The 15,139-nt window shown below is 50.2% G+C and overlaps 5 protein-coding genes across 5 annotated transcripts; 4 read left to right on the top strand and 1 right to left on the bottom strand.

Moving 5' to 3' along the window:
• Positions 1-30: 30 nt before the first annotated feature.
• On the top strand, positions 31-2,166 carry CI109_106424 (uncharacterized protein; the record flags this gene model as incomplete). Its single annotated transcript, XM_032003780.1, has 9 exons — positions 31-190; positions 302-426; positions 537-647; positions 715-908; positions 976-1,546; positions 1,604-1,669; positions 1,721-1,770; positions 1,822-1,916; positions 1,985-2,166. The coding sequence occupies 9 exons, from the start codon at positions 31-33 to the stop codon at positions 2,164-2,166; spliced, it is 1,554 nt and encodes a 517-aa protein (XP_031861778.1).
• Positions 2,167-2,480: 314 nt separating this feature from the next.
• On the top strand, positions 2,481-5,253 carry CI109_106423 (uncharacterized protein; the record flags this gene model as incomplete). The annotated part of the gene is made up of 7 exons (XM_032003779.2): positions 2,481-2,505; positions 2,603-3,643; positions 3,742-3,935; positions 4,009-4,100; positions 4,159-4,246; positions 4,312-4,455; positions 4,516-5,253. The coding sequence occupies 7 exons, from the start codon at positions 2,481-2,483 to the stop codon at positions 5,251-5,253; spliced, it is 2,322 nt and encodes a 773-aa protein (XP_031861777.2).
• A 515-nt stretch (positions 5,254-5,768) lies between these two features.
• On the top strand, positions 5,769-10,916 carry CI109_106422 (uncharacterized protein; the record flags this gene model as incomplete). The annotated part of the gene is made up of 9 exons (XM_032003778.1): positions 5,769-6,492; positions 6,582-7,102; positions 7,157-7,216; positions 7,274-8,538; positions 8,596-8,676; positions 8,727-9,564; positions 9,613-9,954; positions 10,008-10,541; positions 10,605-10,916. 9 exons carry the CDS (start codon positions 5,769-5,771, stop codon positions 10,914-10,916), a joined length of 4,677 nt encoding a protein of 1,558 aa, XP_031861776.1.
• Positions 10,917-12,520: 1,604 nt separating this feature from the next.
• CI109_106421 (uncharacterized protein) lies at positions 12,521-13,018 on the bottom strand (the record flags this gene model as incomplete). Its single annotated transcript, XM_032003777.1, has 3 exons — positions 12,521-12,543; positions 12,676-12,768; positions 12,922-13,018. 3 exons carry the CDS (start codon positions 13,016-13,018, stop codon positions 12,521-12,523), a joined length of 213 nt encoding a protein of 70 aa, XP_031861775.1.
• A 446-nt stretch (positions 13,019-13,464) lies between these two features.
• CI109_106420 (uncharacterized protein) lies at positions 13,465-14,988 on the top strand (the record flags this gene model as incomplete). The annotated part of the gene is made up of 5 exons (XM_032003776.1): positions 13,465-13,716; positions 13,834-13,983; positions 14,057-14,629; positions 14,699-14,850; positions 14,916-14,988. The coding sequence occupies 5 exons, from the start codon at positions 13,465-13,467 to the stop codon at positions 14,986-14,988; spliced, it is 1,200 nt and encodes a 399-aa protein (XP_031861774.1).
• Positions 14,989-15,139: the final 151 nt, after the last annotated feature.

The following is a 15,139-nucleotide window of genomic DNA, read 5'->3' as shown; positions in this document are numbered from 1 at the left end:
TAGACAGCTAGAGCTGCTGTACTACGCACTATGCGAGTCTCACCCATCTTCGCTCTCCCGGTGCTCTTACTGCTATCCCCGGCTCTTGGAGAATCATCAAGATCCGCATCGCGGATTGTACAGGATGGGAATCGGTTCTTGGCAGAGGGAGCGTACTCTGAAGCAGCGAGAGCGTATGGTGAAGCAATAGGTAAGTACACTCACATCCCATCAGATAGGCTGCTGCCTTGTTTCATCGTTGGGGATTCGGTGCAAGAGGGAGATATGTGACAAGCTGACTTTCGATATTGCACTTTGACAGATCTTGATCCGAACAGTTATGTGAACTACTATAAGAGAGCTACAGCATACCTCTCCATGGGCAGACATGGTGCTGCGTTAGACGACTTTGATCAGATTCTCAAGATCAATCCTGCTTTCGCTCAGGTGAGTTCCGACTCTCTCTGTCCAGCCATTGTGCTCCTGAGATCTCGCCGTACACCTAGTTGTAGAATTTGTGATGGGTCTGAAGCTGACATCCGTTCATACGACTCCAGGCGCATTTGCAAAAAGCAAAGATCTTGGCAAAGGAAGGAGAATTTGAGAAATCCAAATCTGAGCTGAAAGCTTACGGGAAGAGCAAGAAAGATGTCGAGTCGGATGAACTGGTGAGCGACAGCGGCACTTTTTCTGCGCAGATTGTCGAGCGATACTGACAGATCCGTGATGGCGTAGTTGGAATCTGTTGACGTTGCTATCGGTGCGAGCAAGTCGGCTCACAAAGCCGCACAAATGAAGAATTGGGTGATTTGTGTAGATCATTCGACAAAAGCGTTGGAGCTCGGCCCGAACTCTGCAGAGTTGAGAGAGTTGAGAGTGCAGTGTGCAACTGAATTGGGTGATGTCGATGCAGTCTATGGCGATTTGAGGTAAGTCTCCTATAGCAAGTAACTTGAGATTGGAGGACTAATGGACAATGTATCGAATCTGTGATAGCCGACTAGCTGCACTGAATCCTTCCACGCTATCATTACCCTTACGTCTATCACACATCGCCTACTTTCTCCTCGCCTCACCGTCCGCCACCAACCACATCAAACAATGTCTTCACTACGATCCCGATTCCAGACCCTGCAAAGTAGTTCACAAACTCCTTCGACGTCTGGAGAAAGATACTGCAAAGGCGCGAAACTTCGTTGAGGGCGGAGCATGGCGACAAGCAATCAAGATCTTTGACGGTCCAGAGGGATTACTGGCCCAATTCGATCAGGCGTTGGAAGAAGCGTCAGAAGGAGAATCATCGTATTTGCCTAAACAGTTCCACCCGCGAGAGAAGAGCTTGAAGCGACTAGAGTTGTACGCCTTGGCTTGTAAAGCCGCGGTGGGGGCGGGAGACTTCTCCAAGAACAAGGGTACGAAGTGGTGCGAGGAGACGTTGAAGATGGACGAGGGTAATGCGGATGCGTTGGTGGCGAGGGGAGAGAAGTTGTTGAAAGAGGAGAACTGGGAAGAGGCCGTGCGAGTGTTGGAGAGAGCGTTCGAGAATTCAGGCAGATCGAGTCAAGATGTGAGTGGACCATACCTCTGTGCGCAAGAGCAAGACTGATAAACAGGGCTGTTGTAGATCTTGAATCGAGTACAGAAAGCTCAGAGGCTGTTGAAGCAATCGAAGCAGAAGGACTATTACAAGGTGAGTATTTCAACGAAAATGTTGTCCATAACTGGACTGACCTTGAGTTAGGTCCTCGGCGTGCCCCGTGACGCGGATGAGCGGACAATCAAGAAAGCTTTGTGAGTCGTGCTGCTCGCTCTGCAGTGTTCAGTGCTAACTTTGCAATTTAGCCGTACTGCTGCCAAGACTGCTCACCCGGATGTTGGTGGATCAGAAGAGAAGATGGCGACGTTGAACGAGGCCTACGAGGTTCTGTCTAATCCAGGTGAGTTCACCTCTAGATCAGAATGAAACCGAGCACAGAAAGCTGATGCGCCACGGCTGTGATACCAGAGCTTCGACAACGGTATGACAACGGCGACGATCCCAACGATCCTCACCAAGGTCAACAACACAACCCCTTCGCCCACCATGGGGGTGGTATGCCCTTCCAATTCTTCCAACAGGGAGGATTCCAACAGGGATTCCCGGGTGGTCATGCCCAGGGTCAGAAGATGCATTTCCAGTGGGGATAGATATAGACAGCTTGATGTATTGTTATGTCATGGTGATGATTGTACACGTGGTATAACTGCCATTGTATGGAAGGTGCCACTATTTCAGCCAGGAAGACGAAACAGGTCCGTGCGGTGTTGACATTGAGGACGTGCATGAAGGGGGTGTATAACACATTCACCTTACAGCACTCCATGCCCTCGCTGGCGGAGCTTCACCATGCTTGAGAACACATGCATCTCGAAGCTTCAGCGAATTGGTTGTGATATAAGCAGGACCCAACTTCAGAACCGACGCGTCGTTGTAAACAAATCGGTGAAAAATCAATATCAACATGAGTTCCCGGCGCGTGTCTCTGTGTGTGTGTTATGTTTGATTCCCTCCTTCCCGCTCGATCCTCGTATCAATTTGCTTCCTGTCCTTGAGTCATACTCTCCATTTCTCTCAATATCACAGCTTGGCCTCGTGTTGCTTGCATTGTTGCAAAGGTGACTCGATCATCGCATTCCTGTCAGAAGGCCAGCGCCAAAGCAGTACCGACACGGCTCGCTGTCTCCCTTCACTTCGACGCAATGGCACCTACCAAACATGCGGGAACCGCGACCAAGAGCAAACCCAAACAAGCTCTCAGCACAACCCAAACGTCGAACGTGATGCTCTCGACGAACAAGATACCAATTCAGCAGAAGCAGGCACAGAAGAATGGAATTGCTCGATCAAAAGCGGGTGTTGTCAAGACTTATGGAGCTCAATCGCGCCGGACGATCAAAAACAAGATCTCAGTCGTATCGATGTCAAGGGCGAGGAGCGGTATGCCGAAGTCAGGTTCTTTGAATCATAGTAGTAGGAATAAGGAGATGATTGTGGGGAAGGGAAGGATGCGATCTATAGTGGTCTCGAAGAAGAAGGATATTACGCGGAGTGGACAGAAAGGTGTCGTCAAACCGATCAGGTCTGTCATACCGACCAGCTCTGTGCCTAATACAAAAACATCGACCAAATTGAAGTCAATCACGAAAGTCACTGTATCGTCCTCGTCTACCACCACGCCAACGACCGCGGGTACGGCTCCGCCCAGTGCATCTTCCGCGGGACCCAAACCACCCAAGAAGGAATATATGACCGCTGGATTTTACTGTCAAAATACCACGCCGTCGTCTTCCCAAACTTTGGTCTCAAAAGTTGTTCGTGCACACGAAGCCGAGCTCACAGCAGCGAAAAAGATAAAGAAGACGTCTCGTCAAAGTGATTCGGCACTCCCTACTCGTACTACTCGAGGCTCTACAAGACCTTCCACCAGCGCAAGTGCAAGCGCAAGCGCAGCAGTTATCGTGGTGGACCGACCGACTTTTCCCCCTCTGCCATATGATCATGGACATGAGCTTTTCTTTGGAACGGAACAGGAGTTTGTCTTGCCCTATAATATACGTGTGGAGAAGGAGAGTGGATTGTTGGATGGGAAGAAGAAACCTGCGCATTTCCAAAAGATCAGAGCGAGTGAGTGGGCATACTGATTCCCATCTTGTTCCTCTTCGGGGGCAACAAGCATTGCTAGTGTTGAAAGAGGTTTCGCTGATTATCTCGACTTGTCCTAGGTGTGTTCCCGGAACGTCCCCGTATCTCCGCAGGATACACAGCCGTATGCAAATGTTCGCCCGAATCGCGATGCGGCGAACAGTGCATGAATCGAATCATGAGCTATCTGTGCGGGAAGGAATGTCCCTGTGGAGACGCATGTGAGAATCGAGCGTTGAATAAGAGGAAATCGCCAGGGTACAAGGTTGTTTATGTGAGCACATTCCGCTATGCACTGCAGAGGTGAGATGAGCCCTGACCTAGACTGCCTTGGGTCGTGTATACAGACTGGATCGCGAGGTTTTGGAATCATCTTGACGGAGGATTTGAAGGAGGGAGAGTTCGTGATGGATTACAGAGGGGAGGTCATCTCCATGGAGTGAGCCGTCATACCCTTCACATTACGCAATGACCGCCTGACAAATGATAACATACAGCACCTTCATGGAGAGGATTCACGACGAATATAAAAGTCAGAAGAACTTCTACGCCCTAGAGTACGACCAGGACGAGGTCATCGATGCGGTGAGTTTAGTTGGGCTTATGACATTCAGGTAAGGATGGGTCACTGATGTTGTTACCTATGACAGGGGATGAAAGGAAACGATGCGAGGTTTATCAATCATGGTTGTGCTCCGAATCTCGAAGTCAGGAAGTACCAATCTCTCGGAGATGGCTGGGAAGAGTATGAAGTAGGGATGTGGGCATTGAGGGATATCAAGAAGGGTGAAGAGGTGGGCGCGCTGCACTGTCGACAGGTACATTGCTGACCCGTGCATTACGACACGTTGTAGCTCTTCTACGATTACAACTTCGAGTCGTTCGGCGTCGCAGCGCAAAGTGACGAACTCCGAACCAAATGCTGCTGTGGTGCACCCAATTGCGTCGGATTCTTAGGTCGCAAAGCCGGCGAGAAAAGTGCCAAAGAACTTGCTGCGGTACTTTCGGCTCGTAGAGCTGAAGAAGCGAAGATGAAGGCAAAAGGGAAGAAACGCAAGGCTAGTAGTGGGAAGAAGGTGGACCCCCCGTCGTCGAGCATGTCGAGCGCGATCACCACTGCCAAAGCATTGAGTGCGACGCCTTCGATGATATCGAATGGTAGCTCGATAGCCGAATCATCCACGGTGATCAGGACACCTTCGACGTCTTCGACGGAGATACAGGTGAACATGTCGTCAAAGATGGTCAAGTCGGCATTTCAGCAACGATCAAATACCAGCGCGAGCACGGGTAAATTGAAGAGAAAGTCGGAAGCTGCACTGGTCACCAAGATCAATATGGGTTCAAACAAGAAGGGCCGCAAATCCGAGCCAGCACCTGTGACGCAACAATCTACCTCAATCGTGGACAAGAAGTCTGCGGCTCTGCATATCAAACGGATGAAGGAAGAAGCTGTTAAAGCTAGGAACGGAGCGCCCAAGGGTTGGGCCTACGTTACACCTGGGCAGGAAGTGAAGAGTGCCACGGAGGGTACGAGCGGTGGTGGCGGTGGAAGACGTCCACCTAGGGATCGAACTAGCTTGGTCTTGTAGGAGAGACGCGACTCAGCGGGGGGAAGCGAAGAGTAGTTGCCATTTGATTTTGCTTTTCTTACTTTTAGGTCACAAGTCTTGACAGCATTGTATATTCCATATAGATACCCCCTCATCATGTTGTTTACAATCATAGCTTTGCATGTATACGTTATCTTGCAAAGGATAGAGCGGGACGAAAGATCGACCGATGCCGTACGAGCGACGGAATTGGCCGTGCCACGTGTTTCCATCTGGGACATGAGATTGAACAAAAGGGACGTGCGTACAATCATCATCAACAGCGATACAATTACTCGTAATGTCATCAGCGGATCAACCGACATCAAACAGATAACAGACAAATTGGTCGCTCATCGATACATCTCTCTTTGCAATACGATCCGACCAGCAATGAGGAGGGAAGGAGGAGCGTAGAGTCTTGAATCAACCGAAAGACAAAACCAAAACTCGTCACGTCGAAATAACCTTATCAAAAACGCTATCGATTGCCAGCCATCATCAATCAATCAATCATGCCTAGTCTTGGACGAACGCGTTCACCCGTTATCCCACCCACGACTTCACGTTCCAACTCCAACACCAATCTCTCACCTTCACCATCTTCCTTGTCTGCTACCGCTGGGGCACGACACTCGACATCTTCTAATCGATCTTTGCGTAAGACGGAAGCTGATTTCGAAGCTGCCTTATTACATCCCGAATCGACGATATTCATCTCTGCCGGACCACCTGGTGATACGATTGGAGAAGAAGGAGATTCAGATCTGGATGCAGTTTCAGCAATCTCGGTATCGACAATCACCACTGCTCCGACCGTTGGTCCAGGAGCAGGTGGAGTTGTGAAGAACTCGTTGCAACCTTCACCTGAGATATCGATGAAGCCGTTGGAAATGCTACGAGGCGGAGATGAAGATGCACCCCTCCCCATCGAGAAGAGGAGTTTCGAAGAAGACTTGAGGGATGTAGGTGGGAGTAAGACATGGAAAGATGATAGACGGATCGGTCTGGGTATAGGAGAAAGCAACAGCCATGCTGGTGGTGGTGTTGGTAGATTACTAGACAGCCCGGTGAAAGGGATGCCTGTGCCCGGGGTAATACCGCCTACGCCGTCGACCTCCGGACACGCCAGAAGATCATCACAAATGACAATGGGGAGCATCACTTCTGCCGGAACAGGTGCTGCATGGGATAGTCCGACCGGAAGTAGGCGAGCGAGCAAGAGTCTAGGGATAGATGGTACGTGCTCACTTTCACTCACCCTTGACCTATTTCGGGACGTACAAGTACTAACGAAGGTCTGTGTGTGTCTGTTTCCTTTTTCGCAGCTGAGCTGGGGATAGAACCAAAATCAAAAACGGTAGTGACGAAACGACGTTCCATATTCCGTTCCCCTGGAACGGCATCTTCCCCCGACCTTGCGACATTGGTCAGAAAGGCAAAAGAGGCAAAAGCGACAAACCCTAATCACGGTACACCCACTTCCACTACCGCTACCACGCAATCTCCTGCACAGGCTCAGACACAAACGAAAGTTCCTCCTCCTCTTTCTTCTACACAACCCACACAGCCTTCGAGTTCGACCAACGGTCATCGAGGTGCTCAACCACAATCTCAACCCCAACCACAAGCAGGACCATCCACTCAAGCATCGCCCTCCCCCGCACCACCTTCGCCAACCAGACAACCTTCACGAGGAAGATCAGCGACCGGTTCGGGACAGAAGCTGACTGAAGAACAGGTGGACGGAAACGGGAATATAATGGGTACGTATACAATGGCTACCGTTGCAGAGGGGTCGAGATCGGCGAGTCGAAGTAGGCAGAACTCAGCCGACGATGGGTTCAAGGTGAGTTACTATGCATCATATGAGGAAGTCAGGCGGGGGCTGATACCGCTGTAGAGCATGCGGAGCAAAGCAAGAGGTGTATTCGGCAAGATGTTCAGCTCGGCGAAGGATACCGTACGTCATGGAAACATACACCGTACTCGATCAGGCATATACTGACAGCACGTATAGACGCCGTCCACCTCAACTGCCTCCTCTTCATCTCGACCTCCTGTTCCTCCAGTCCCTTCCGCCTATGTTGACCCTACCCGAAAAACGCGCAGTCCTGTTCCTCAGTCTTCAGACGTCTTCGGCACACTGGACAACTCACCAAGACAATCATTACGCTCCCCTCATACGCTTCACCAGCAACGCGTCCCTTCGCCAATATACGAAGAGAGAAGATCGATGTCGCCCACGACGAGCAGGCAGGTCTCGAGCAACAGCATTCTTAGCATGGACAAGCCATTACCGGCTGTAAGAGACGAGGACGATACTACTCAACGATCTGCAAGCGAGACACGAAAGAGCTCGTTGCATGTCCGGCAACCTGCCAGTACCGCAGATGAACAAGACAGCCCCCCACGTCCTGCACATCAACCTTCAGCTTCACCCGCGACGGCTGCGGTGTCGTCGTTCTCGGACGATATGGCGGGAATGTTGGCGGATATTGGGCAGTCTGAACCGGCGAGGGAGTTGGGCCTACCTCCGGATAGTTTGCGGTCCAGAAACCCTGATAAGATCAGATCGTCAACGATGGATACGGCCAGGGAGGTGGTGCGGAGTAACAGGCTTCCTTCGGACTTGGGGAGACCACTTCCGAGCGACGATGGTTCACGATATCTGTTATCACCAGTGCCGACGCAACGTACCTCGTCATTACCGACCTCACCGAAGATCGGGCAACCACCAGCTGCCCCTCAACGGACGGCCTCTTCGCCTCATCCGTCAATGACTGGTGATTCATCACTCATGCCTGTCGTGTCAAGCGTCTCGCGATCATCCAGTCGATCATCAACCAGACGTTCCTCAGAGAGACAACGGTCAGTAAACCCTCCCACCAATGATCTACCCAGTGCATCTATGTTGTCCGATGAGAAGGACGTGCAATCGGAGAAGAGCATTTCGCCATTGCTGCCCCAATCGGTCAAGCTGGTCTCAAGTCCTCGACCGGACAGTCTTAGATCTACCAGCCACGACCCAACAACCGAGGGACTTGCCAAGTCGTCATTCATCCATACCTCACCGTGGGGCAAGCAAACGCCTCGCATGAGGAGCAATACCCAAGCGAGCGATCAGCTGGAGATTGTGAACTCTTTGCCTGGGACACCAAGCAAGCGCGATGGCAGCGAGGAGGAGGACGAGGAGGAGAAAGGAAGGAGACTGGCATGCGAGTTCTTAGAGGGTGATTATTCCAGCATTCAGGCGGATAGAGTTGCGGAGTTCCTAGGTGGACCGTGAGTGGGAGCTGTTTCCTTCCACTCGTTTCGCTGGGCTGACCCTATAATCCTTAGTCGCACTGTCAACAACATTGCTTTGAAATATTATATGCAGTACTTTGACATGAAAGGTCAGAACCTGGTCGACGCTTTCAGGTAGGTTACTGGTTGCGGAGCGCGATGATGTACACTGACATATCAAACAGGGAGTTGTGTCAGAAATTGCACCTCAAAGCCGAATCACAAGAAATCGATCGTATCATCGAAGGCTTCAGTGCTCGGTACTTTGACTGCAACCCTACGACCGTCTTTGGTACTCCTGGCGTCGTCCACACCGTCACTGCGGCTATGCTTATGCTCAACACCGATCTTCACATTGCCGAGCTCAACAAACACATGTCCCGAACCGATTTTATACGAAACGCCATGAGAGCGATTAACGAAAGCATACCAGGAGCTGACCGAGCGTCAACTCCTGATCTTGTACGAGACGATAGCGGTAGCGTCAGGCTTGGATTCGGATCGACCGGCTCGATGGCCCCTTCTTTCGTCAGTATGAGGGCGAAGACGCCAACTCAACCACCTCAATCAGCCCAACGAAGTACTTCTGCACCTATTGTTTCTTCCCCGGCCCCACCCTCTCGGACCGACAGTACTTCGTCGATTGCGACGCATGGTCTTGATGGCAAACAACGCGGTAGCTCAACAACTGTCAGTTCGTTCGCATATGGCAAAGCTTGGGAGGTCGAGGCGGAGGCTGCGCTTCGAGACATATACTCGAACGTAAGAGCAGATAAGATCCTCTTACCGATCTCAGGATCAGCGTCGGCCAACAATCGACAATCAATGATTTCGATCAATAGTACGGGACCGTACGATGGGAGAAGCAAGACTGTCCGAAGTCCATCTGATCGAGTCAACGCTCTCAAGCGTGGCAGTATACGAGGTGTGCAGGGTTTGCTGAACAATCCATATGGGTCACAATGGTCAACTTCGGATGGTAGGCTAAGTCCGACGCCTAGCTACGCAACTTCCATCAACGAAGTGAGTCTTCGAACCTTTATGGACAGAGTATATACTGACGACGAGCAGGGGTTTGGATCCTTCGCACCAACACTCGGATTTGCTTCAAACCTGTCCCACACGGTCATTCGGGAACACGACGACGAAGTGCGAAGTATCAACACCCGATCGAGTGTCAATACAATGGAGGACATGGATGATGACGAGCTTGCTCTCCTCGGTGCTCCCTGGGCCAAGGAAGGTCTCCTGTCGCGCAAGTTGTATTGGGAAGCAGTCAACAAACGAGCCAAGAAGAACGATTGGAAGCAGTACTTTACCGTCATTTCCAAGGGTGAGCTGTATATGTTCACCTTTGGCGAGAAAGGTGGTAGCAACTTCATGGGTGGCTCGGTGGGAGGTGGCAATTGGATGGTGAGTAGTCGGAGTCTAGGAGATTTGGTATGAGCTGATCGTGTCGTGTGCAGGAAAACGCCAACGCCAACGGAAGATTCAGCCTGATGCACACTATGGCTGTTGCTCTTCCCAAACCTGGCTACAATGCTAGTCGACCGTACTGTTTCAGTCTCGCTCTGCCTACCGGAGAAACAAGCTTCTTCCAGGCTGGTACAGAAGACCTCGTCACGGAGTGGGTATCGACGTGTAACTATTGGGCTGCCAGGAAGAGTCGTCAGCCTCTTCAAGGCGGAGTGTCGAATATGGAATATGGGTGGAACCGGGTAATTGATTCGGCGGACGATCACGATCAAGATGACAAAGCGAGTGTGAGAAGTGCGAAGAGTAACCTGAGTAAATTGGGAGGAGGCACTTATGGTCGTCGAGGAACGGGAAGTGGTGTGAATGATCGAGTCTACATCAACGATTGGAAACCGCCGCTTCCGGCCACTATCCCAAGTTCACTAGACGAGGAAGCCCAACTCGAAGCGCTTCAGTCGTATGTGCGATTACTAGTTGACGAGCTAGAACAGCACAAGTCGGTCGAGGAACCAATGAAATTTTTGGTTAGTGATCAATCTGCCCCAGACACAATTGGCCAGGCGCTCACCTGATTTGTTGGTTGTCAGTTTTCACCTGGATCGAAGAACCTTGCCAAAGCTAGAGATAACTGGAAAGCGAAGTCGCACTATATCCACACCGAGATCTTCAAATACGAGACCTACGTCGAAGCTTTGCGCAACGCGATCAGCCTGCGTGTGAAGAAACAGGGTGAGAAGAAGTTGGAAAAGAGCTTGGCGACGAGTATGAAAAGTCTGAATAGAGCGGCTGAAGAAAGTGATGACGACAAAGTTGGTGATGATGCCGAGAGTGATGTTGGGGAGGAGGAGAGGGCAGTGACACCGAATGCAGGTAGAGCGGAAGGGACGATTAGGCGATGAACGAATAGGATTAGTTGGTAGAAGTCTATATTGTCGGATAGGTGGATGACTTGATTATGCAGTGACTATGGTGTTAATCGACGTCGAGACAGATCAAAGGTAACCATATTTGATAGTTATGGTGATTCGGATATGGATGATAGTAACGTTTAATCGCGGTAGTCTGTCCACACATAAACGCTCACGTGTAGCTAAGAAATACTTGACCAGAAATATATCAACCATTGACGCTTACCACTCAGCCGCAGCGGATCGGTTGTCATGTAGTCACATCTCACGGAAGACGTGTCAGAACAGCTGATTGATGATTCCATAAGTCTTTGATTGACAACCCAGTTGCAAATCGCATCGTTTTCTTTCAGATGTTTAGAAGTAGCAAGGTCCACCACCGGGTCACATCACACCTCTTGTGAGACTTCACCTCCCCAGAGAAGCTTTTTGTATAAGCCATCACTGGTTCTCCCGTTCATACTGAAGTCCTAATACATGCCCTGACGCAGCCTATTAGTCATCTGACTCCTCGTGATCACCCTAGACATCGCAAATACATCAAACAGTCATTAAAGGAACATCCCAAGCGATGCACACACCGACATAAGCCACGCGGCGGAACTGTTACCTATATAATGCACGTTGAGACGACCATTTCAACAGCTTGCCCCATGGCTGAGTTGGTTACAGCAGTCGACTGTTATTTAGTCCTAAGCATTCGCTTAGAATTTGTAATCAACAATCGGAAGGTCGAGAGTTCGACCCTCTCTGGGGCAGTTAATTATCTTTTTGTGTTTTCTCGCATCGGAAAATCCGTTTTTGGTCGAGTCTAGTCCATCAAGAAGGACGTCGGTGGTCTATGCATGCATCGGAAGGACTTTACTTGATTGCGGATACTTTTGTACTGACCGCTTTGCATTGCACCATGTATGCTGAAAGATGGACTACTTCAAAAGGTCGACGGTTCAACGCTCTCCGGGGCAGATTGAACCATATCTCCAGGTGGTCGAGACTTCCACCTTCTTCAAGACATTTTCTCTCGCATGTCAACCAGATCACGACTTGGAACCTTCTTGCACATATTGGGTTGACGTTCTTCTTACGTGTCTTCCACTGGACTATTATACCAATCGGTGATCTGTCCTGAAAGGTCGTGGATTCGACCCTCTCTGAGGCAATCTCAGTATAGCCTCGATCCAAAGTCGTCACTTCGACCCTCTTCGAGGCATCTTGTGTACTTCATAAAACGGTCGCAAGCTCGGTCCTCTCCACCGCTACGATCTGATGGGCATCGCTGCCCGTACTCTCACAGCAACGATGCTTTCGAGACCTGACGAACACACATTTCTCGCGGCAAAGGAGAGTGTGTACTGCGAGACGAAAAAGCTTTGTGAGACCACGCAAGGCCTTGACAAGCCAGTAGGAGAAGGAGAAAAGAACTGGTGAAGAAAGAACATCCCCCGCATGCTGTAATGTTGTGATCTATGCATACACGGACAAACGTCCCAAATGTCTGGAGGCGCACATCCCCTTCCACCTAAAGCTGAACCCCCTCGTTCCCATCCCTATCCGTCAAATGCAATCTCTTCCCCAAATATCGAATGGACGATACCCTATCGAGCCTCGAATTGAACGACTACAAAGTGAGGTACAGTCAGCCGAGATATCCAACATGACAGCAAAGAGCACAGCGAGAGTGACAGAGAGGGTTCGAAGCAGAGCAGTGGTATGGTTTGACGGGAACAGGAAATCAGAGCACACAACTCACTTCTCGTTGTTCGGGGTTTATACATGACTCGATGTCCACATTCTCTACATCTGATCAATTCTGAAGGCTTCATCGCTGTCTTGGCACCGCAATCTGCAAGCGAGTGTGACGGATTAGCATTCACAACTTAACAAAAGAGTCTCGACACATAACATAAGACATGCCGGAAAGCGAAGGGATGGAGATCACTCCCTTGAGAGTGACAGTCATCGCTCTCGAGGGATAACATCTACTAGGCTCACTCACCTCCGCAGATGTATTCGATCGTATCAGGAGGCTTGGGGATATTTCGGTCAGGCATAGGGTTCGGGTTCTGTTGAGTGTATCGATTTTGTTGAGACATTGTGAAGGGTGTGTGGGACCGGATTTGGACAAGGCAAGTGTGATGGGGAGGTGGCTTGGTGCGGTTCACGAAATGGTGGATGCGGTCAGTTGTTGATGCTTTTATGAAGTGAGAAGATTGATAGTGGTGTAAATGTCAACGGGATAATGGATGAATGACTGATTTCAGATTTGTTATTGAGCAGGAAGAGCTGAGCGAGCAAGTCTGGTACGGTGGCAACGAGTAACATAAATATGCCACGTCATTATCACTCCCCTGCCCAGCTAATATCACACTCGCTCGAGTTAGTTCCCGGTTCACTTAACCTTAGACCCGGTCACAGTCCACCCTCTATCACCACCCCCTCAATCACATCATCTACTTCGTACCCACCCGTTATCCACCAATAAGCAGCTCAAAGCTTTCCTGTGTCACCTGCTCTTCCATCCCTCTCTTCCACACCAACCATGGACATATCAACTGCGCTCTCCGCACTCGAAACCCTCTCTTCATCCACCTCCACCTCATCCTCTGGTCCTCTCAATGCACTGATCGATGATCATTTCGCCCGAGCCAAGACGCGCATCTCAGCAGGGGAAGATCCAAAGGCCGTTATCACAGAGCTGCAAAAAGCAGTGGGGAGAAGTAAGAAAGAGGTGGAGAAGGGCTTGAAAGGGTGGTATTCGGCTCTAGGGAACGTGGGCAAGGCTGTTGATAAGGTGAGTATTGGGTGATACACCTTCACTCAACCTATTGGCGTCACAACTTGAAAAGCTGTTTCGAGACGGGAAGCGGATCATACGCTCCAACAGCTTGCTGACTTGTGATATGGACAGGCATTTCCACCCAACCTCGGCGCGATCAGTAAAGCATACGAAGACCCACCCTTGTTCTCGGAGGAGGAGGCGTCAAAGGCATTGGACAGGGTAGTGCTCGATTCGCTAGGACGCAGAGGTCTATGGGAAGCAGTCTCCGCGATGGAAGAGGTCAGTGCGAAGATTTGATTTCCTATAGCATTTCGTCAGCATCACCCAACAAAACCCGCTGACTTGCTTCTAGGAGACGTCTCTCACCTACCCTACCGATAAACGCGAACTCTCGACTGAGCTGTATCGAATCACCGCCTCTATCTTATCGCACGACCTCACCCCTGCTCTACAATGGTGCGAAGCGAACAAAGCCTTCCTCTCATCCCCTCCGCATCCCTCTGCTCTTCCATACTATCTCCATCGAGCAGTGTTCAAATCACTCTCAGATCCTGCAGAGGCGATAGCCTACGCTCGACGATATATGATGATTTACGTCCCTACACAACCTGTCCTGAAATTGATCACTTCGTGTCTGTACGATAAAGAGAAGAACAAAGGTGCCAACGGGAATGGAAACGGAAGTGGTGATGTGGATATGGTAGTTGATGGTGGTCAGGCTATCGAGGATGAAGGGGAAGATATGGAAGAACTCGTCAAGATGTTCAAGGCAGAATTCTGTCGAAGATACCAGTGGCCGAAAGAAGATCCCTTGGAAGTTGCTGTCGATCTAGGATCAAGGGGAGGCGCTTTGAACGTCATCGAGAAAGCGAGGAGGGTGATGGGTGAACATCTAGGTCATGTGAGACAATGGACAGATCTACCGGTATGTCCAGCTTCTCCTTGTCTGTCCACTCTCAGTCGACGTAAAGCTGACACTGGATTTGTGGTGTAGATGGAAGTACCTCTTCCACCTTCACGACGATATCACTCGGTCTTCGTCTGTCCCGTATCGAAAGAACAAGCGACAGAAGATAATCCGCCAAAGATGTTATCTTGTGGACACGTCCTCGCCGAAGAGAGTTTCACCAAATTACTCAAGGGAGGGTGAGTGGTGTTATGTCTTCATGTTTGTTTGGTGCTGATGAAACTCTGACGATTTTCGCTTTCAGACGTAGATCTGCCAAATGCCCTTATTGTCCTGTCGAAACACATACGGCGGTCGCTCAGATATTGTATTTCTAACTTGTCGTAACCATATATCCACTTGTAGTCCTTCTTGTGTAGTGATCTTGTATTAAAGGTAGTACCATATACGTTGTAGAGAAGGAAAATCAATTGCATGCCCTGTTATGCTCTAATTATACACAATGAGAATCGTAAATGCCCGTCCGTG

Source organism: Kwoniella shandongensis, chromosome 12 (assembly GCF_008629635.2).
Source record: "Kwoniella shandongensis chromosome 12, complete sequence".
Taxonomy (NCBI): Eukaryota; Fungi; Basidiomycota; class Tremellomycetes; order Tremellales; family Cryptococcaceae; genus Kwoniella; species Kwoniella shandongensis.
The sequence above is the reverse complement of the archived record's forward strand: the minus strand, read 5'-3'. Positions and strand labels throughout refer to the sequence as shown.